The sequence below is a fragment of the Petaurus breviceps genome, unplaced genomic scaffold (assembly GCF_028583685.1).
Source record: "Petaurus breviceps papuanus isolate PSGF00001 unplaced genomic scaffold, PetGlider_PUasm1.0 189, whole genome shotgun sequence".
Taxonomy (NCBI): domain Eukaryota; kingdom Metazoa; phylum Chordata; class Mammalia; order Diprotodontia; family Petauridae; genus Petaurus; species Petaurus breviceps.
In genome coordinates, this window is record NW_027185809.1 from 24,596,506 (window position 1) to 24,618,857 (window position 22,352).

Consider the following 22,352-nt stretch of genomic DNA (forward strand, 5'->3'; position numbering starts at 1 on the left):
AAAAGACTGTTTTATGGAGAACTCACACAGGGCAAGCATTCACATGGTGGTCAGAAGAAGCGATACATGGACACTCTCAAGGTCTCTCTCAAGAACTTTGGAATTGATTGTGTGGCTTGGGAGACTCTGGCCCAGGACTGCTTAGCATGGCATGCCCACATAAGAGAAGGTGCTGTGCTCTAGGAGCAAAAGAGAATTTTGAAGCAGCTCAGAAGCAATGCAGGATGTGCAAATTTAGATTACCCACCCCAAATGTTCACACAGACTATTGTGCCTGACATACGGTAGAGCATGCCAAGCTTGTATTGTTCTGATCAGCCACAGTTGGAAACACTGAAACTTGACTCTAGCATAGTGATGTCATTTTGGTCCTCTTAGAGAAAGAAGGACAACAGCCACCCCCACAGCATTTCTGCGGCCAGCCCATCGGAGTTACGCTGTCTGAAGCAGAGTTTGGCGGTTTACTTTGAGAAACAACCTCAGCATCTGGTACCTCATCCTGCCAGGTAATCTTCAGAAGCTTCCTAAGACAATTCAAATGGAAGAAACGCACTCATCCACAAATACATATCGTACATATCAATGGGGAAAGTGGTCACACATATAGAAGTGGTCACAGGTAAAGAGGAACAGGAAGCACATATAATCAAGGCAGCTCATATGTCCAGTGCCGCAGGCCCCCAAGGTCCTTTCTCTCATCATGGTTTGGCTCTCCCCTGAACCCAGCAATGTCTACTGGGCAGTTCACTCAGCTGGGCTTTCTGGGATTGCACCTCTCTGCAATTCAACTTCTGACTGCCAATATTAATACTAACTTCCTGTTTCTGTCACCCTGTCTGCCTCTTCTGCAGCTGGACTTTATGGGCCTGCCTTCTGCTGACTACAGTGTATTCTACTGCAGTAACTATTAGAGTGTTGTCAATATGGGGGTGGGGGGGGAATTAGGGAGGCACAGAAATCCGCTCTTTCCTTCTCCACTGTCGGAGCTCACACTCTTCAAAGTCTTTTCCTATCTTAAATGACTTCTAGAGAATATATGTGTCCTCAGAGCTGGCTGCCTGGTTCCAAACTAGGGGGTGTGACTGATCCTTTGGTCAGCTATGGCTGCCTGACAAAAATTTCTATCAAATTGAGTGGTACTTCTTCACACTTCCCAAAGGAATAATAAAATGTAGATGCTTCTTTATAGTTGGTCAGCCAATATACAGTTATTAATCACCTATTATATGTCGGACATAGTGCTAAGGCCTACATACAAAGTATCACTAACACTGAATTGGAACAGTTAGGGGATGCTGTGGATAGAGCATGAAGCTTGGAAGATTTGAGTTCAAATCTAGCCTCAGACATTTACTAGCTGGGTGACCCTGGGCAAGTTACTTAACCTTGTTTGCCTCAGTTTCTTCATCTGTAAAATAAGCTGGAGAACAAAATGGCAAACCATTCCAGTATCTTTGCTAAGATGTAGAAAACTCCGAGAGGGGTCAGGAAGAGTCTGACAGGGCTCAAAAACAATCAAACAAAAACACTAAGTTGTCTCTATTACCAACCCTTTACATTCTACAGTTTCATCAAGTGAGTCAAATCGAACTCAAGTCAATCAAAGTCTTTGAACACACTTTTTCCTCCCATTTCACTCTCAACCAGTACACAATGCAAACATTTAGGGCTGATGGGCTCTAAGTTTTACTGCAACGTTTTAAATAGGATAGACATGAAAGTAAACATGGAAATAAAAACAACCCCTTAACCAGTGATTTTGCCTAATAGTTGAAGAGGGGCAGGAAAGGTGTTGTAAAAAGACTGAATTTCAGATAGAGGAAAACAAAGAAACAAACATGGCTTCTCCTTGGAAGATGATTATAGGGATGAGGAAAGTTGATATTCTTCATTAGCCCCAGAGACTTAAAGTTATGATTTTGCTCCTCAAAAAGTGCAATGGACCTGAACTAGTATAGTGGTTTTGTGAGTGAAGACAAGGGATGGATATAGGAGATCTAGAGGAAAAAAATCAATAATATTTAGCAATTGATCGGCTATGGAGTTTGAAGGAGAATGATAGGGTAATCTGTGATTGTAAGAGTGGGTGACTGAAAAGATTAAAAAACAGAAGTCAGAAAGAGGAGTGGGTTTCAAGAAAGTAACAGCTAATATTTATACAGTGCTTAAGGTTTGCAAAGCAACTTACATGTGTATCTAATTTATTCCTCATAATTTTATGAGATAGGTGTTACTACTGCCCTCTTTTTTGTAGATGAGGAAACTGAGCCTGAAAACTCTTAAATAATTTGTCCCGAGTCACACAGCTAGTAAGTGTCTGAGGAAGGAGTTTAACCGAGGTCTTCCTCACGTTGTTTAATATGCAATGATTGCCTCTGTTTTCCAGGGACTGAGCTTAAGGTGTATGTGGAACATCAAGGAGGAGATTTCTAGCAGGATGTGAAAATGTAAAGTGAGAGGTGAGGGCTGGAATTTATAAATCCAGGAGTCATCTGCATAGAAACGATAATTGAACTCACTGGAACTGATTAAATGAACGTAAAGAGAAAAGAGGACTTTGGCAAGAGTCTTAGGGAAGAAGTTAGACAGGAATCATGGATGATGGTCCGACAAAGAATATTGAGAAGGATGAGTTAGAGAGCCAAAAGGAGAAACAGGAGAAAGCAAAATCATGAAAGCTCGGAAGAAGAGCACATTCTGATGGAGGGTTAAACAAAAGGGTCAAACACTGAAGAGAGGTCAAAAATGATTTTAAAAACTAAGAAAAGGCCATTGGATTTCGTAATTAAAAGATTATTGGTGAGCAGTTTCAGATGAGGAGAGGGATTAGAAGCTAGATTGTCTCAAGGTGGGAGAGTTTGAGAAGATAGTGAGAATATGAGAAGAGGAAGCAATGAGTATAAACAGTTTTTTTAAAACATTTGTTTTGTGATGGCTGAAAAAAGACTGGGAGAGGAGAGAAAGGACTCACAGAACTTATTTTCTGAAAGAACTAAATTTGACTCTCATCTTGTAAAGAAACACGAATAGAATTCTTGAGTCTCTTTCTGAGAAGAAACTTTGGTATTGAGAGAACTTAATGGTGGGCTTATGTTTCCCAAATTGAAAAGTCAAAAATTGCATTGAGGGTTAAAGGTAACTTTGGCTATGGTCATTATCACAGCTAATATATTATATATATTGTTTGTTTTAGAACGCTGGGTGCTAAGATACATAGATATAGATATATAGATGGAGATATATATATATATATATATATATATATACACTAAGGAGTTATGTTCTGAAATTTCATGTTAATTACTAAAATTGAAACATTACTCTCATGAAGCAATCAATTTGAGTTTCTACCTCAGTATTATCTATGTTGTGTACTGAAGGGTTTACTTTCTTTTTATTTTTAATTAATTCATTAATTTTTAGTTTCCAACATTCTTTTTTATAAGATTTTGAGTTCCAAATTCCCCCCCCCTCCACTTTCCTCCTGCCTCCATAAGATAGTAATCTGATATAGGCTATGAACAGTTTACTTTCTCTCACACATATTGAAGGTGGTGGTACCTCTAGCTGTTGGAAGTTGTGAGTATTGAATTTAGATTACTTCTTCTAGGAGTTTAACTGGAACTTCATGTTCTGGGAAAAAAAAAATTAAACAAATTCTATGATTCTCCAGTAGTAATAGAACAACCAAACCTTCATATAACATGCTTCAATGTACTTTCTTCACAATAACATTCCATAATAATTGGCAATGCAAGTATCACTACCCCCATTTTATAGCTGAGGAAACTGAATGAAAGGAAGTGAATTTCCCACTGTCTCAAAGTAAACTTAAACCTAGCTTATTAGTTCATTATAATGACTAAATATAAGTGAGTTTTGAGCCATAGTTTTGAGTTTCCTGGCTACTATGGAGTATACAAATATATACAAATATCATATGCTTGAGAAAGTAAACAAACTAGAGGACAGATTGGGAAACACAGAGTGCCAGGGTGACATCCCTCCCTCATGAGCACTTTGTAGGAAATGGCAAAATAGGAAGGAGGATTTTTTTTTTACTAAAGCAGACCCATGAAGTGTCCTGGGGTGACCAGAATATAGCTGTCTGAGAGGAAAACATTCCTGCCGCTTCATAGACTGAACACATTTCCTCCCTGACAAGATGTGGATTTGTACATTTTGCCCTTCCTCTCCAGATATGAATGTCAGTATTGGAAAGCCAGGTAACAGGCAACATAGAATAAACTTTGCAGTTTTTCTATTTCACCTGTGCCTTAAGCTGAATCAACCAATGAATAATTTATTAAGCATCTGCTATGTTCTGGTTGACATCAAAGCACGAGCCATGGCCTCCCACCATTATGGATCTCACAATCTAGTCAGGGAGATGAGTCACATAAGTGGGGGGAAAATACAGCATAATTCATACGTTCTACTTGTCCTCCATAGTATCTGAGATAATAAGGCAAATAGAGACAGCAAATAATTAAATATCAAATATTGTGAACCCTTTTAAGCTCATCTGAAAACTCTCTAAGGTCTGTTTTCAGCCAAGTTGGCAAAGCCCCTTCTTCAATGAGAAGAGCATTTTCACTGTGAATCTTCTCAACAGCCTAGGGAATAGTGTCTGAATGTGTTACTTGGCTATGTATGGGAGAACAACTCATTTGCTGAAGTCATTTATGATGCAGGATATCCTGTGTTTACTATCAAGGAAATACTCCATGAAGGTTTGGGATTTTTCCCCTTTTAATATTATTTCAAATTGAGATTTGTCAGCTAATCTAATGCTAATAATCAGAATGTTGCGAAGAGAAGATAGGACAGTTGTAGCAAATCTCAATCTCCTTTTCCAAATAGTTTGACACAATTCCTTCTTTCTGAGAGAGACAAGTAAATCATAAGTTTCTTTTTTTTTTTTACATTTTTTTTTTTTTATTAAGCAATTGGGGTTAAGTAACTTGCTTAAGATTACACGGCCAGTTATTTCTGGGTGTGGTGCTGAGTATCCGAGCCCGGATTTGATCCAGGTCATCCCGACACTGGAGCCAGTGCTCCTACTCGCTGAGCCACCTGGCCGCCCCTAAATCATAGGTTTCTTCAAAGGATTCATGTCTTAAATATTGGTTTTCTGCCAAGGGGGTTAACAAATGCCATGGAAACATTGGAATTCAGAGCTAACCTATGAACAACTCCCCCCTCTATCCCTTTCTCCAAGAGGGAAATAGCTTCACTAAGCATCTGGGAATGAGACAAACGTAAAAGTTTTCTCACTAAGAAGATAATGGTTTAATAGAAGTCTCTTTTAGGGCCCATGATAAGGAAGGAGCCATGAACTGGGTGAATGGCAGCATAAAGAGCATCTAACATGGGAATACTAAGGATTAACTAAGGCAAGGAGCAACCCAAGAACAAGAAAAAAGTTACAGACAGTGGCAGTTTGAAAACAATAGCACCAAGTCTATAAATGTTCTATCATTCAACACTTCTTGCTTTGGACTGCCAGTACATAGAACAACTGAATAATGACGTCCCAAAACTATAGAAGATTACCGTTTTCTGAGTTGGGAAAGAGTGGGCCAGAGATAGGTAAACTTCTATTAAACATGGCCATGAGTTGAACCAGAATACATGAAGGTCCATAGATGGTGAAAACATCCGTTGTTAGTACTCATTTGGAAAGACACCATGCTACACTGAAGAACTTGGAGGAGAATCATGGCAGCTCAAAAGCGATAGTCTAGGAGATTACAGTTCATTAATATTCAATAATATAGGGATGTTAATCGCTAATGAAATACCACCGTGAAAAGTAGTCAGAATAAAAAAGTCTCATGCTTTATTAAGTAGTCAATAAATAAATAAATATTTTTGAATCACATATTTCCAAAAGATAGCTTCTGAAAGGCAGGAGATTTTAGGATGATAAATTTAGAGTTGGAAGGTATCTTAGAGACCAGGATTTTTTAATGTAGGATTTGGAAATTTTGTTTTTGAAAACATATTTTATGAACCAATGCTGAGTGAAGTGAACAGAACCAGGAGAATATGGTACACAGTAACAGCAACATTGTACAATGATCAACTATAATAAACTTAGCTCTTCTTAGCAATACAATGACCCAAGACAATTGCAAAAGACTCATGATGAAAAATGCCATCCACATCCAGAGAAAGAACAGACAGAGTCTGAATGCAAAACGAAGCATACCATTTTTGCTTTCTTTGGGGTCTTTTTGTGTGTTTTTTTCCTTTTCTTTTGTTTCTTCCTTCACAACATGACCAATGTGGAAATATGTTTAACATGATTGCACATGTATAACCTCTATCAGATTGTTTTCCATCTTGGGGAGGAGGTGGAAAGAGACAGAGAGGGAGAAAAAATTTGGAATTCAAAATCTTATGAAAATAAATGTTGAAAATTGTATTTACATGTAATTGGGGAAAATAAAATATGATTTATACACACGAAAGAAAATACATTTTAAAAATAACTATTTCAATAAAATGTGTTTCCTTTGCAATCTTTTGTTTTTATTTTATACATTAAAAAAAATTAATCACAGAAGGGATCCGTAAACTTCGCCAGACTTACCAAAAGTATCTATGATGCACAAAAAAGGTTAAAAGTCCTGAATCTAATCCAAACCCTTATTCTATAGAAGGGGAAACTGAGAGTCAAAAAGGTTAAGTAACTTATCAAAAGTTACAAAAGTAGCAGGTGGTATAGGATTTGAACCCATTGTGTGGTGATGGTAAATAACACTAAGTGCTTCTATGAGACCTATGAGATTATATGGGAGTTATGTCTACAATACTGCAAACGTGACTCACTCAAATGGAACAAACCCAATAGGGTGGGTAGCAGAGTAGCGATGTATGTTAAGAAAATTTACCTACATGGAAACATGTAAACCTGAAAGAGGAAGTGTGGTAAAGAATATTTGGATAAGGGTAAAGAGAGAGAGAAGTGATATCATTGTGAGTGTACAATGTGGCCTACCTGACTAGACAGAGGTATGGAAGATGACTCAGAAAGAGTGGGAGGCTCTCAAAATTGAAAAACCTTTATAAGTCCTTAGGATCAGTTACTCAATCAGCAAGCATTTATTCAATGTTGGGGCTAAGTACTGGGTCTACAAAGACAAAAACAAAAGTATCTGCCCTCTATAGTCTACTGTAGATGTGGCCTAGAAAAATAGGCCAGGCTGTGAAGGGCTTTAAATGGCAAACAGAGGGATTGGCCTTTTGTCCTAGGGAGTGTCTTAGGGAGCCTCTGAAGTTTTCTGAGTAAGGGAGTGACTTGTTCAGAACGATGTCTTTAGGACTATCCTATCAACTTTAGCAGCTATAAGTAGGAAAGGATAGAGAAGAGAGACTGGAGAAATGGAGACCAGTTAGGAACTTTCTGTAATCATCCAGTCATGGCCTCATGGAGGGTGGTTGTGGCACCAAGATTTGGCAATTGGTTGGAAATATTGGGTGGATATAAAAGAGTCAAGGATAATGACTCCAAGCTGACAAACCGTGTAACTAGGATGATGGTGTAGCTGTGAGTGAGATGCATCCTGGTCCCAGTGTGTTAATGGTGTAACAGATGGTACCATCTGGTGGTTCAATTCAATGCAACAGACGTTTTGTCAAATGCCCATGGTAAAAGGCACTATGCAAGGTACTAGGGATAGAAAAGTCAAAACAGCTCAACCAGCCTTCGAGGAGTTTACAACATATAAATAGATGATTAAATGCAAAGTTATCTGAAAAAGGTAGAAAAGGGCTAACCTCTGGGGTAGGAAGATGTGGAAAGACCTGAACTGAACCTTGAGGGAAACGAAGAATTCTTACAAGGAATGCCTTGGGGCAGCTAGGTGGTGCAGTGAATAGAGCATAGGTCCTGGAGTCAGGAGGACCTGAGTTCAAATCCAGACTCAGACACTTGACACACTTACTAGCTGTGTGACTTTGGGCAAGTCACTTAACTCCAATTGCCTCCTCCAAAAAGAAAAAAAGATTACTGAGAGAGAAAACAAAGTAAAAAGAGAGACCAGGACAGACTGCTGAGGGATAGAAATGGATAGTGAAGCAGCAAAGGAGGCAAAAAACCTGTTTGGGTAGGCAGGTAGAAGGAGAACCAAAAGAAAACAGCCTGTGTCAAGAAAGCCAAGAGAAGAGATAGTATTCAGGAGGACAGGGCAGTGAAAAGCTGTAGACTTCAGGTAGCATGAAGGCTGAGGAAAGATCATCAGACTGAAGAGTTAAGAAATTGTTGGGCTCTTTGGTGAAGGTATCGCCGCTGCAGCCGCTTGGAGTCGGCAGTCTCTGCCTCTCCTCCTCCTGACTCACCCCTGTTCATGGCATTCAAAGACACCGGCAAGACCCTTGTGGAGCCCGAAGTGGCCATTCACCGGATCCGGATCACCCTGACCAGCCGCAACGTGAAATCACTCGAGAAAGTGTATGCCGACCTAATCAGAGGAGCCAAAGAGAAGAACTTGAAAGTGAAGGGACCTGTTCGAATGCCCACCAAGACACTTCGAATCACAGCTAGAAAAACTCCTTGCGGTGAAGGTTCGAAGACTTGGGATCGGTTCCAGATGAGAATCCACAAACGCCTTATTCTCTTGCGCAGTCCTTCTGAAATTGTTAAACAGATCACTTCCATCAGCATTGAACCAGGTGTAGAAGTTGAAGTCACCATTGCAGATGCCTAACCAATCTCTTTTAATAAATTGATTGCAACTATTAAAAAAAAAAAGAAATTGTTGGGAATTCAAGTAAATTCCACTGAGTGGTGGGACCTCTGTATGTCTCTTATATCCCTCTAACTTGTCAGTCAGTCAGTTAACAATCACCTGTCTGCCTGACAGGTAAGCAAGATATAGAATGATTGCTTGATGGGATGGTGGAGTCCAGTGAAGATTTTATATGAGTGGGAGAGACTGAGAATGCTTGTGGGCAGCAGGGAAGACAGACTGAAGATAAGAATCAGAGAAGTTCTTAGAGCAGATGGGAAGGGATGGAATCAATAACAAAAAGACAGGTTAGCCTTTATAAAGAGGAACACCAGAGAGAATTGAACAAAGGAGGAAAGGATAGGGAAAGACAATTTGTTTCTGTAAAGGAAGATGTGAGGGCATCTGCTGAAACAGCAAAAGTAGTGAAAGGATATGGGGTTTGAAGAGAGAGGAGCTAGTCAAAAGCAGCTCAATGGCCCATCAGGGAAGAACAAAAGGAGCGCCACACAGCAATGGGGGCCCAGTTGAGATGAATTTATAATACAAATTTAAAATGGATGCAGTATGCTTTTGTGTGTGACTTCCTCCATAGGCATTTAGTAGCATCAGAGAAGGCAAATAAGATAATCTAGCATTAAGGATTGCCAGGGTATGGAGGGCAGTCAATCAAGTGGCTAAGTCATTAAAGGGTGTAGGCCAACATACAAGTCAAACCATCAACTGTAGAGTCAAGACTGTGAACAAGGCTGATGTAATGGACTAGGACATATAAGTCAAACTATCAACTACAGAGTCAAAAACTAAACAAGTAATGGACTAGGAGATCAGAGAGAGGGGAAGACAATAAATGTGATGAAGATGAACAAGGTTAAGAAGGTTGTAGCAGCAAAAAAAAATAGTATAGATTTTCATTAGAAAAAGGAATTTCAGAGTGGGAGTTCATTGATTTAATATTGTTATGGATCCCTGAAAGCATAGGCCCTTGTAACTTTTGCTGTCCTGACATTAAGGATCTCTAGTGAATCTCTTTCAGTGACATGATATATGTGAGCTATCTTGGGCATCCCCCCTTTTTTCTTTTCTTTCTTTTTTTCCTTTTTTTCTCTCTCTGGAGTCTTGGATCCTTGATTGCTCTAAGATCCTGGAAGGTGGCAAATGTCAACTTTAGTGATTGTGGGATGGTGGGCTGAACTCCACTGGTTCCAGCTCCATAGCTTCAAACTGGTAGGAGATGAGGCATTTCCAGCATATCCCTTATGCATGGTATGAGCATTTGGCTGCCAATTTGAGTCCGTGGAAGCCAGGGCCCTCTAATGCCTTTGGTTCCTTTAGGCTTAGGATCTCTGATGGTTTAGAAACCTGCACCGATCAAAAAGTTTCCTTTTTTTTGGTAGGGTAGAAGCAAGGCAATCAGGGTTAACTGACTTGCCCAGGGTCACACACTTAGTAAGTGTCAAGTGTCTTAGGCAGAATTTGAACTCAGGTCTTCCTGACACCAAAGCCTGTGTTCTATTCACTGCAGCACCTAGCTGCCCCAAGATAATGTCCTTTAAAAAGCATAATAAATACTCGAGTCATTTTCAAGGAAAAGGAGGACAAGTGAACCATGGACAGGGACTTATTGTCAACATATGCCATAAAGAATTGAAATCTTCTATACAATACAAAAATATCAATTAGAATTTGCTTTGCAATGTGTAATGCTTAATACATATATAGAAAGATGAGGGAGATGCCAGACAGTGAAATATGACAAAAGTTGTCATCCTTTTAAGCCTTCTCTAATAAGATTAGTCTTTGTCATTTGCATAGAAAAGAGGGGGATGATGCAAGAGGTTAAAAACCATTTTTATCATATCGACAAACTATATTTCCACTTAGGGAAGTAGAGCCCTGGGGACATTTGTGTAGCCAAGGGAGTAAAACCTAAACTAAAATAGATTTGTGATCATAAGTCATAGGAGAATTAGGCAGATACTCAGAAGAAGAAAATAAATGACAAGTTAATATAAAGAAGAATTCAAAGAAAAATTTAAAGAGCAGACATAATCTTAATCTGTGTATCTGTTAGCTTGTATGAGCTGATTGGTTGAAAGAAATACCTTTATTATCATTGACTGATTGGGGAGAGCTATATAGCCTTCCCCATAAGAGAAGTAACCATAGAAATTCCCATTGGGTGAAGGCCAAAATAGCAGGGGATCATGAAGATTTTTTCCAGTTTGTCAGATTCTTTGTGACCCTTTTTGGAATTTTCTTCACAAAGATACTAGAGTAGTTTGCCATTTCCATCTCCAGTTCATTTTACAGATGAGGAAACTGAGGCAAACAAGGTTAAATGACTTGCCCAAGGTCTCCTGGCTAGTAAGTATCATAGGTAAAATTTGAACTCAGGTCTTTCTGTAAACAGGTCTGGTGCTCTATTTGCTATGTCACCTAGCTTCCAGTCCCAAAAATGACATCTGAATTGAAGACAGTTGAGGCAGAGTAGGAGGGTGAAAGCTGTATTGCCTTCCTCTGAAAGAGAGAGATTCACCGATCCCAACATTTCTAGTGAATGCTGATAAGGGTATTAGTTTATTCTGAAGATAATTGGAAAAGCAGAGAGCAACAGATGGTGAAGAGCTGGTCAAGTAGAGAGTCTAAAGAGACTCAGTAATATCACCAAAAAACAGGTATCACTGCGGAAGTATAAAGTTTTCATGATAATGTTCTTGCCCTTGTCAAGCCACTTTTGGTCTCTACATATGCATGGGGAATACTCAGAGTTCTATCCCAGTCCTTCTTCTCATTCTTTTGTACACTTTCCTAGTGACTTCATCTTCTCACAATTTCAGCTATCACTTTTATATCCATCAGTTCCCACATACAGTCCCTGTCTTTCTCTCCTGACCTCCAGTCAACTGTATCGCCAACTGTATTTTACACCTCCAACTCTATGTCCTGTTTCCATCTCAAATTCAACATTTTCAAAAAACTCATTATCCTTCTTCCAAAACCCACTCCTGTTCCCAATTTCCATATTCCTATTGAGGTCACCAGCATTGAGATAGGAGCAGTTTTCTAAGCCCTCCCCATCCTACCTCCGCTCCCTGCAAATCAAGCTAATTTTTCCTTAAAAAGTATAGAAACCATTCTTAAGTCTTGGCTGGCTCAGGGAACTCAGGCTGTTGACATCACTTTTTGGTTGCCTGAGTATAAAGTAGCCAAAAAGACCTACAAGGGCACTGGTTGATCATGATAGGCAGCTGAAGAGAGCTCCCCGCAGCTGAACCACCTTGAAATGTTCTCCATATCTATCCTTCTTAAATGTCTTTCTGCTATGGCTAAATAAATCTCCACTAACAAGAATCTAGTTTTGTCCCAATATCTATCAGAACTACCAGGCAGTCAGACTTGCACTTTCAGAATCATCCTGGATTGTTCACTCTCCCACACATCTCTTCAGTTAATAACCAACTCTTGTCAATTCTATCTCTGCAGTAGTTCTTGAATCTACCCTCTCCACTCACAGACACCATCCCATTTAAGCCCTCATCACCTCTTGCCTGAGTTACTGCAATAGCTTCCTAATTGGGTTTCACTGTTTACAGTCTCTCCTTTCTCGAATCTCTTCTCTGTACTTCTGCCAAAAAAGATAAACTTAAAGCACAGGGCAGACCATGTCATTCTACTGTTAAAAGAAGCTATAGTTGCCTCTTCTTGCCTTTAGGAGAAAATACTAATTTCTCTGCCTGGCTTTTAAAAGCCCTTCACAACCTGGCTCCAGCATACATTTTCAGGTTTACTGTGCATTATTCCCCAGTCCTGCCCTCGCTAGGCCAGACAACCCTCCCAAGGCAGCTAATCAGCTGCCACACACAGGTCAGGCAAGAAGCTGAAGAGGCAGGATGTCATTCTGGAGAAACAGGAGGCAGCACATGCCACACAAGTCAAACTACCACCTCCTCTCAGACCCTGATGGAGATAGCCCAGGACTTTGAATCCAAAGCCTGAGGAATAGCAATGATTCCAAAGCAGTGCCTGTAGCCATCATCCTGGGTAGATGCGGTCAGGCTACTGCTCTACTGATGACCCAGAAAAGAAAGTTCTTGCCACCAAAGTCCTTGGCAGTGTTATGAGGCTCAACATCAGAAACTGATGTCATTTTATCAGTGGAAGTGACATGAAAGAAGAGACATCACCACCTGATTTGTTGCTTACATTCTAAGGACTATGGGACCTTTCTGACTTGTAGTTAGAACCTTTGTTTCCCTCATTTAGAATGTGAGCTCCTAGAGAACAGAGCCTGTCTCACTTTTCTATGTATATTCCTAGCACTTTAGCACAGTGTTTTGCACATAGTCAGTACTTAACAAATCAGGTTTTTTTCCCCCCATTCATTCATTAATTAACACACTATGTATTCTAGCCAGACTGGCCTTTGCAATCACCCATACATAGCATTCCATCTCCTAAGTGTTTTTTCTTTCTTTTTAAAAAAATTTTTATATTAAATTTATTTTTAGTTTTCAACATTTACTTCCATAAGTTTTAAATTTTCTCCCATTCCCTTCTCAAGATGACTTGCAATCTGATATGATCTCTACATATACATTCCTATTAAACACATTTTCACATTAGTCATGTTGCATAGGAGAATTATAATGAATGGGAAAAACCATGAGAAAGAAAAAAAAACAACAAAATTAAACAAAACAAAAAATAAAATAATCTGTTTTGTTCTGCATCCCGAATCCATAGTTTTTTCTCTGGATATGGCTGACTTTTTCCATTGTGCGTCCTGAGTACCTTTTCACAAGCTCTTCCCTTCCCTACACCTGGAGTACACTCCTTCTCTGCTCCACCCTTCAAAGTTCAGCTCCAGTACCACTAGAAAGTCTGTCCTGATCCTACCAATTGCTAGTGTCCTGGGGGAAATAAATTTTGGAGAATGAATTTGCTGTAGGTAGCAAAACTTGTTTGATTTCTCTGTGCTACTTTGAATCTCAGACTGGTGGGTGAGAAAACACATAAAAAAAGTCAATTTGTTCTACTGTCCTTAGTTTGGACTGGCACCCTGACAGTGTTTCACTGGTTACCAGATCTTGTGACTTCAAATGCAGTTTATTCTGCCTACATTAAAAAAGTTAATGAAAAGCCAGCCATGGCCATGGAGTACCAAGATACCTTTTTTGTCAATCAATGTCAGAGTTTGGTGGTAATGGAAGTGGTGATTGGGTTCATGGGGTCAGTTTCTCTGCCAGTGGAAACGGCCTTGCTTGGGTCAGCCATGATAGTACACTCTTATCAGTTGCTGATGACTCCATAAATATGACAGTTGCAAAGCTGAAAACACAGTTCTTGCCACTCCTGAGTGTGTTGTTTGTCTATGAGAATAGCTAGCTGGCTATGATTGCTGCGCAATGCTGTTTAATTATGATGATCATGACTCCAAATTAGATGTTAGAAAACTGAGTATCCAGTGAACATCTATGCCACAAAACACCTCTGCAACATGGACAGGAGGGCCACAACTGAGTACCACAACACTGCTCCTGACACATGGTACCAAAACAGTTGTTGTTCCACCTTTGTATTCAAAGAATAAATTATGGGGCGATGTTTTGACTTGTGCATGAATTGAAGTGAAGCAGAGTTGCACAAAGTTGTCACCCTCACTCTTCCAACTCATTGAAGTCCAGTGGCAAGACAAAAATCAGAATGACCAGAGACAGATCAGGAGGTAGTGGATGACCTTGCTGTCTTTGATGACTGACCAACTATGGTCATTTTGGAACAAATTGTTCCTATCTGCCCATTACATCAGAAGAAGTCTTCACTTTTGAAAAGGGACGGGATCAAAGTAGAAAATAGAATAAGTGGGAGGTGAGATAGGAGGGAGGGAAATAGTCAGTCTTTTACAATATATCTACTATGTTATTGTTTTGCATTAGCCACATATGTACAACCTATACTGAACTGCTTATCTTCCCAGTAAGGGTGGGTGAAAAGGGAAGAAGGGAATGAATCTGGAATTGAAAGTTTTAAAATCAAATATTTAAATACATATATGTATATATATACATACACTATTATTAATACTGTTTTACATGTAATTGGGAAATAAGATATACAGGCACTGGGCCATAGAGATCCACTGGAAAATTTGAAAGGGGTATGGGAGAAAATATTGGAGAGAGCAGATTGGAGGAGGGGATCTCCTGTGGGACTGCTATTTTGGGGCAGTGGGTAGGGGGAAAATGGGGAGAAAATTTGTAACTCAAAATCTGGTGGAAATGAATGATGTAAATCAGAAGTTAATAAAGCATTTGAAAAAAGGAAAAAAAAGAAAAGTGTTTTGTAGTTGTGGTCATATAGGTCCTGGGTTTGTTTTGGCAGGTAGATTCCCAAGTATTTTATAATGTCTACAGTAACTTTAAATGGGATTTCTCTTTCTATCTCTTGCCGTTGAATTTCATTGGAAATATATAGGAATGCCGAGGATGTATGTGGGTTTATTTTATATCCTGCAACTTTGCCAAATTTATTTATTGTCTCAAGTAGTTTTTTACTTGGTTCTCTAGGATTCTCTAAGTATATCATCATATCATCTGCAAAGAGTGATAGCTTGGCCTTTTCTTTGCCTAATTTGATTCCTTTGATTTCTTTTTCTTCTCTAATTGCTACTGCTAACATTTATAGTACCAGATTGAATAAGAGGGGTGATAGTGGACACCCTTGTTTCACCCCTGATCTTATGGGAAATGCTTCTAGCTTCTCCCATTACATATATTTGGTGATGACTTTAAATAGATGCTACCTATTATTTTAAGGAAGGCTCCATTTATTCCTATACTTTCTAATGTTTTTTTTTTTAAATAGGAATTGATATTGTATTTTGTCAAAAGCCTTTTCTACATCTATTGAGATGATCATATGGTTTCTGCTAGTTTTATTGCTGGTATGATCAATTATACTGATGGTTTTCCTAATATTAAACCATCCTTGCATTCCTGGAATAAATCCTACCTGATCAAAGTGTATTATTCTTGAGATAAGTTGCTGTAGTCTTTTTGCTAATATTTTATTTAGAATTTTTGCATCTATGTTCATGAGGGAGATTGGTCTATAATTTTCTTTCTCTGTTTTAGCTCTTCCTGATTTAGGTATTAGTACCATATTTGTGTCATAAAAAGAATTTGGTAGGACTCCTTCACACATTTTCCCAAATAGTTTGTAGAGTATTGGAATCAATTGTTCTTTAATTGTTTGATAGAATTCACTAGTAAATCCATCTGGCCCTGGAGATTTTTTTCCTAGGGAGTTGACTAATGGTTTGTTCAATTTCTTTTTCTGAGATGGGGTTATTTAAGTAATTTAATTCCTCTTCAGTTAATCTCTGCAACTTGTATTTTTGTAAATATTCATCCATTTCCCTAAGATTGTCAAATTTATGTGCATACAATTGGGAAAATAATTCCTAATTATTGTTTTGATTTCCTCTTCATTGGAGGTAGATTCACACTTTTCATTTTCGATAACCATAATTTGGTTTTCTTCTTTATTTTCTTTTTTTTTTTTACCATATTGACTAAGGGTCTATCAATTTTGTTGTTTTTTTCATAAAACCAGCTCTTAGTTTTATTTATTAATTCAATAGATTTCTTAATTTCAATTTTATTAATCTCTCCTTTGGTTTTCAATATTTCTAATTTAGTATTTAATTGGGGATTTTGAATTTGTTCTTTTTCTAGGTTTTTCAATTGCATGCCCAATTCGTTGACCTCCCTTTTCTCTAATTTAATCATGTGTGCACTCAGGGATATAAAACTTCCCCTAAGAACTGCCTTTAATGCATCCGAAAAATTTTGGTATGTTGTCTCATTATTATCATTCTCTTGAATGAAATTACTGATTGTTTTTATAATTTCTTGTTTGACCCACTCATTCTTTAGGATTAAATTGTTTAATTTCCATTTAGTTTTTAGTCTGTCTTTCCATGGCCCTTTATTGCATATAATTTTTATTGCATAATGATCTGAGAAGGATGCATTTAATATTTCTGCCTTACTGCATAGAATTGTGAGGATTTTATGCCCTACAACATCGTCAGTTTTTTAGTATGTGCCATGAAACTCTGAGAAGAAAGTATATTCCTTTTTATCCCCATGCAGTTTTCTCCAGAGATCTATAATACCTATCCTCTCTAAAATTCTCTTCACCTCCTTAACTTCTTTCTTGTTTATTTTGAGGTTGGATTTATCAAGTTCAGAGGGGGGGGAGATTAAGGTCTCCCATTAGTATAGTTTTGCAATCTATTTCTTCTTCTAATTCCTTTACCTTCTCCTCTGACTTTGTGTGCTATACCACTTGGTGCATATATGTTAAGTAATGATATTGCATCATTCTCCATGGTGCCTTTTGACAGGATATAGTTTCCTTCCTTATCTCTTTTAATTAGGTCAATTTTTGCTTTTGCTTTATCTGAGATAAACCCCTGCTTTTTTTTTTTACTTTAGCTGAGGCATGATATATTTTACTCCAGCCTTTTACCTTTACCCTTTGTGTATCCCTGTTTCAGATGTGTTTCTTATAAACAGCATATTGTAGGATTATGATTTCTAATCCATTCTACTATTCCTCTATTTTATGGGAGAGTTCATTCCATTCACATTCATATGATTATTATCTGTTTATTTCCCTCTATCCATTTCCCTCCCCTGTTGATGCTTATATTTTTTCTCCCCTTCTCCCTTCACCTCCTTAATAGCTTTCCTTTTGACCACTGCCTCCCTCAGTATTCCCTTATCAGCCCCCTTCTTTTTCCTCCCCTTCCCCCTTTCTTCTTCCCTCCCTACTAACCACTCCCCCCCCCCTTTGTAGCCCTTTCCCCCTCCTACTGCTTGTAGGATATTTTTATACTTAATGAAGTATGTTATTTCTTCTTTGCACCAAGAGTGACAGGAACAAATCTCATGTGAAGCTCCTCCCCCTCCCCTCTTCCCCTCTAAAATGATACTTTTTCATTTCTTTTCCATAGAGTTCTATGCTTAACTGGTTGTTATTCCCTCCTTGCACCAGACCCAATGAGGGAAAAGTTCACATAATTCTCATCTCCCTCCCTTCTTTTCCTCTGCTATATTATTTTTATGCCACTTTGTATGACATAATTTATCCTTTTCCACTTCATTCATTCCTCTTCCATTGCAGTCCCTTTGTAGCCCTTAATAAGATTTTTTTAATCGTCATTTTGTGTATTTTATACTCATACCCTCTACTTGTCTATAAACAGTTTGCTCATTAAATAGCAGTGTGTGTGTGTGTGTGTGTGTGTGTGTGTGTGTGTGTTTACCTTGTTTACCTTTCTATGTCACTCTTGCATCTCATAATTGAAGGTTGAATTTTCCATTGAGCTCTGGCTTTTTCATCAGGAAGGTCTGGAACTCTGTTATATCATTGAATGACCATCTCTTTGCCTGGAAGAATATGCTCAGTCTAGCTGGGTATGTGATTCTTGGTTGCAACCCAATCTCTTGCCTTCCAGAAAATTGTATTCCACTGCCTCTGATCTTTCAGTGTAGAGGCTGCCAAATCATGTGTGATCTTCACTGTGGTTGCTTGATATTTGAATTGTTTATTTCTGGCCACTTGAAGCATTTTCTCTTTTACCTGGTAGTTCTGGAGTTTGGCCACAACATTTCAAGGACTTTTAAGTTTGGGATCTCTTTCAGCAGGTGTCTGGTGGATTCTCTCGATTTCTATTTTACCCTCAGGTTCTAGTATCTCAGGGCAGTTTTCCTTAATGAAAGAATTTTGAATTCAGTTTTGAATTTGAATTGAAGAATGTTGTCCAGGATCATTTTTTCATCATGATTTTCTGGTAGGCCTATGATTCTCAGATTTTTCTCTTGGATCTGTTTTCCAAGTCAGTTATTTTTCCATTGAGGTATTTTATTTTCTTTTTCTAATTTTTTCATTCTTGTTTTGTTTGACTAATTTTTGGCTCCTCATAGAGTTATTTGTTTCAATTTGGTTGATTCTAGTTTTTAGCAAATCATTTTCCTTGGTTAATTTTTGGAGCTCCTTTTCCATATCATACACTTTTCTTTTTAGAGAGATGTTTTCTTCATTATAATATTTTTCTAATTCTAAAATTTTGGTTTTGAGAGAATTATTCATTTTGTCTTCTATGTCTCTCATTTGGTTTTCAAAGTTCCTTTTGAGCTCATCTAGGAGAGCTTTCTGTGCTTGAGACCCATTCCCTCTTGATGTTTCAGCTGTGGGTGGGGAGTCCACATTGTCTCCCTCTGAGTTTGGTTCCTCCCTCTGAGGATAGTAGGACTCTAGAGTCTTTATAGTCTGTTTTCTACCCATTTTGAGGCTGGGCCGCAGCCATGCCCTTCCTCTAGGGTTCCCAAGCCTTTACTGTAGAGGGTTTTTGCCCTGGGGTGATAGTTACTATGTTTTCAGAGTCGGGGGTTTGGAGTAGGTGAGGTTCACTCTGTCATCCTGGTCTTTGGAGGTCCTGATAGGGGCTTTTTAAAAAATTTCTGGGGTATGCAGTGGTAGGCCTGGGAGTATTTGCTGTCCTGGACAGGGGCCCCTCCATTTGGTTCTTACCTTGCTCTTTCCAGTCCCAGCCCTTTGGTGATAGGCCTGGTAGTAGCCCTTGTGGTTGGTGGGATGACTTGCCCCCCCAGTTGATCAGTCCTCTTCCAAGCCTGCCTCTGCGTGCTGCTCACCTTCCCGGCCTGCCTTTGCATGCCGCTCGCCTTCCCCAGAAACATTTGTTTAGACACCAGGAAATCCAATCCCAAAAGTAGTAAGCTGATTCCATCATAGACTAAAGATATTAAGAAGACATAATAACACTGAGAACCACAGCATCCTTTAGCCTTCCTACAAACCAATACAAGATCAATATTTACTCACAAACCTCTCTATCTCTTTGCCTGAGCCTCCTCTCTCTCCCATCATCTCTCTGGCTCTGACTCCCAGTTTCCTGTGGGCTCTGCTTCCCTTCATCAAACTCCTCCCACCACAGGCTCCATATGACTACATTCAGCCTATTAGGGGGCAGAGTTTATCTTCACAGAAAGGAAGCTCCCTGTGGGCTCTGCTCCACCCTTCAGCAAATTCTCTCCATCCCAGGCCCCATGTGATTACATTCAGCCTATTAGGGATAGAGTTTACTTTCAAAACAGGGAAGGTCTTCAAATTTCCCTTCCCTTCCAGGTTGATCAAGGGGCAGGGAGGATCTTCAAATTCCCATTATAGCAAATGATATTTTCCCACTTTGTTTAGATCTGATTTTATTTGTGTGAAAAGCGTTTTATAATTGTGCTAATATAGTTCTTGGGTTTGTCTTGGCAGGTAGACTCCCAAGTAAAACTGTTATTTTAAATGGAATTTCTATTTTATCTCTTTCTACTAGACTTTGTTGGTCATATTGAGAAATGCTAATGATTTGTATGGGTTCATCTTATATGCTGCAGCTTCGATAAAGTTGTTAATTATTTCAACAGTTTTTTAGTTGATTCTTTAGTAAATATCAAAACCATCTGGTACTGGCTAAGAAATAGAGTGGTGGATCAGTGAAGTAGATTAAATACACAGAACACTAGTAAATGGCCATAGTAACTTAGTGTTTGATAAAACCAAAGACTTTAGCCTTTGGGATAAAAACTCACTATTTTACAAAAACTTCTAGGAAAACTGGAAAACAACAGGGCACAAACTAGATATAGATTGATATCTCACCCCACATACCAAGATAAGGTCAAAATGTGTACATGATTTAGACATAAAGGGTGATACCATAAGTATATTAGAACAGCAGGAATAGTCCACTTGTCAGATCTACAGAGAAGGAAAGAATTCATGACCAAACAAGAGATAGGGAGTATAACAAAACATAAAATAAATTATTTTTAATATGTTAAATTTAAAAAACTTTTGAACTTTTGCTTAAACAAAACCAATGCAACCAAGATTAGAAATAAAGCAGGGAAACAATCTTTACTTCTGATAAAGGCATCAAATCTCAAATCTGTAGAGAACTGAGTCAAATTTATCAGAATACAAATCATTCCCCAATTGATGAATGGTCAAAGGATACAAACAGACAGTTTTCAGCTGAAGAAATAAAAACTATCAATAGGTATATGAAGAAGTGCTCTAAATAATTTTTTGATTAGAGAAATGCCAATTAAAGCAATTTTGAGGCACCATCTTACACCTATCAGATTGGCTAATATGGCAAAAAAGATAGGATTTAATAAATGAAAGGATGTGGTTAAATTGGGACACTAATGCACTGTTGGTGGAGCTGTGAACTGATCCAACCATTATGCAGAACAATTTGGAAGTATGCCCAAAGGGTAACCAAACTGTGCATACCCCTTGATCCATCCCAACTACTAGCTAGGTCTGTATCCCAAAGAGATCATAAAAAAGGAAAAGGACCTACATGTACAAAAATATTTATAGCAAGTCCCTTCTGTGGTGGCAAAATATTGGAAATTGAATGTCTTTCATTTGGGGAATGACTGAACAACCTGTGGTATATGAATGTAATGGAATACTATGGTGCAGTAAGAAATGATGAACAGGTAGATTTCAGAAAAATCTGGAAAGACATGTACAAACTGATGCAAAGTGAAATCAGCAGAACCAGGAAAACATTGTACACAGTATTAGCAACATTGTGTGATGATCAGCTATGAATGACTCAGCTCTTCTTAGCGACACAATGATCCAAGACAAGTACAAAGGACTCACAAAGGAAAATGTTATTTACATCTATATAAAGAACTAATGGACTCTGAATGCAGATCAAAGCATACTTTTATCACTTGTTTCATTGTTTTCTGTGTTTTTTTTTCTTTTCATGTTTCTTCTTTCACAACTGTGACTAATATGGAAATAAGTTTTACATGATAGAATATGTATAACCTATATAAAATTGCCTACCATTATTGGAAGAGGGGAGGGGAGAGAGAAAAATTTGGAGCTCAAAATCTTGTAAAAATGAATGCTAAAAATGGTCTTGACATGTAATTGGGAGAAAAAAGAAAATACTACTTGAATAAAAAAGAACTACATTGCCCAGAAGGTTCCAGTTTCCATTGGTTTAACAAAAAAGTTTTGATATATATGTATGTATGTATGTATGTGTGTGTGCATGCATGTATTTATGTATCCATATTTAAAGCTTATTTTAGAAATCAAGACCTCATTTGTATTGGTGGTATCACCAATTATGTGAGTTCTGAGGAGAAAAAAAGGTCTCTGTTGGAAGAAAAATCTGCCCTTATCATGCTCTTGGATGAACTTTTGGGGCATAGCTATAAAATGACCATACCAATTCTCAATTCCACAAACAATTTGTTTGTGTGTCTTTTTCCCTAAAGGCCTTCCAACACTTGTCATTTTCCAATTTTTGTCAAGGGGTTCTCCTGATCCATACGGGGCTCTGGGAGGGAGACAAAATAGATTTGTTCATTAAAAAAAAATCTGACCCTATATTTTTTCTTTTCTTTTTTTAAAGCAATTGGGGTTAAGTAACTTGCTCAAGGTTACAGGGCCAATTATTTCTGGGTGTGGTACTAAGTATCAGAGCCCGGATTCGAT

The 22,352-nt window shown here is 38.4% G+C and overlaps 2 protein-coding genes across 2 annotated transcripts in view; one reads left to right on the forward strand and one right to left on the reverse strand.

The window, feature by feature from the left end:
- JKAMP (JNK1/MAPK8 associated membrane protein) overlaps nt 1-22,352 on the reverse strand; it is a 449,359-nt gene that overhangs the window by 106,575 nt on the left and 320,432 nt on the right. The window lies entirely within an intron of this gene.
- Nucleotides 8,252-8,762, forward strand: LOC138164038 (small ribosomal subunit protein uS10-like). Its single transcript, XM_069091695.1, has one exon. The coding sequence runs from the start codon at nt 8,355-8,357 to the stop codon at nt 8,712-8,714; it is 360 nt and encodes a 119-aa protein (XP_068947796.1). The 5' UTR covers nt 8,252-8,354; the 3' UTR covers nt 8,715-8,762.

Coding starts and splice junctions, on each gene's coding strand:
- LOC138164038 (XM_069091695.1), top strand. CDS start 8,355: ATGGCATTCAAAGACACCGGCAAGACCCTTGTGGAGCCCGAAGTGGCC.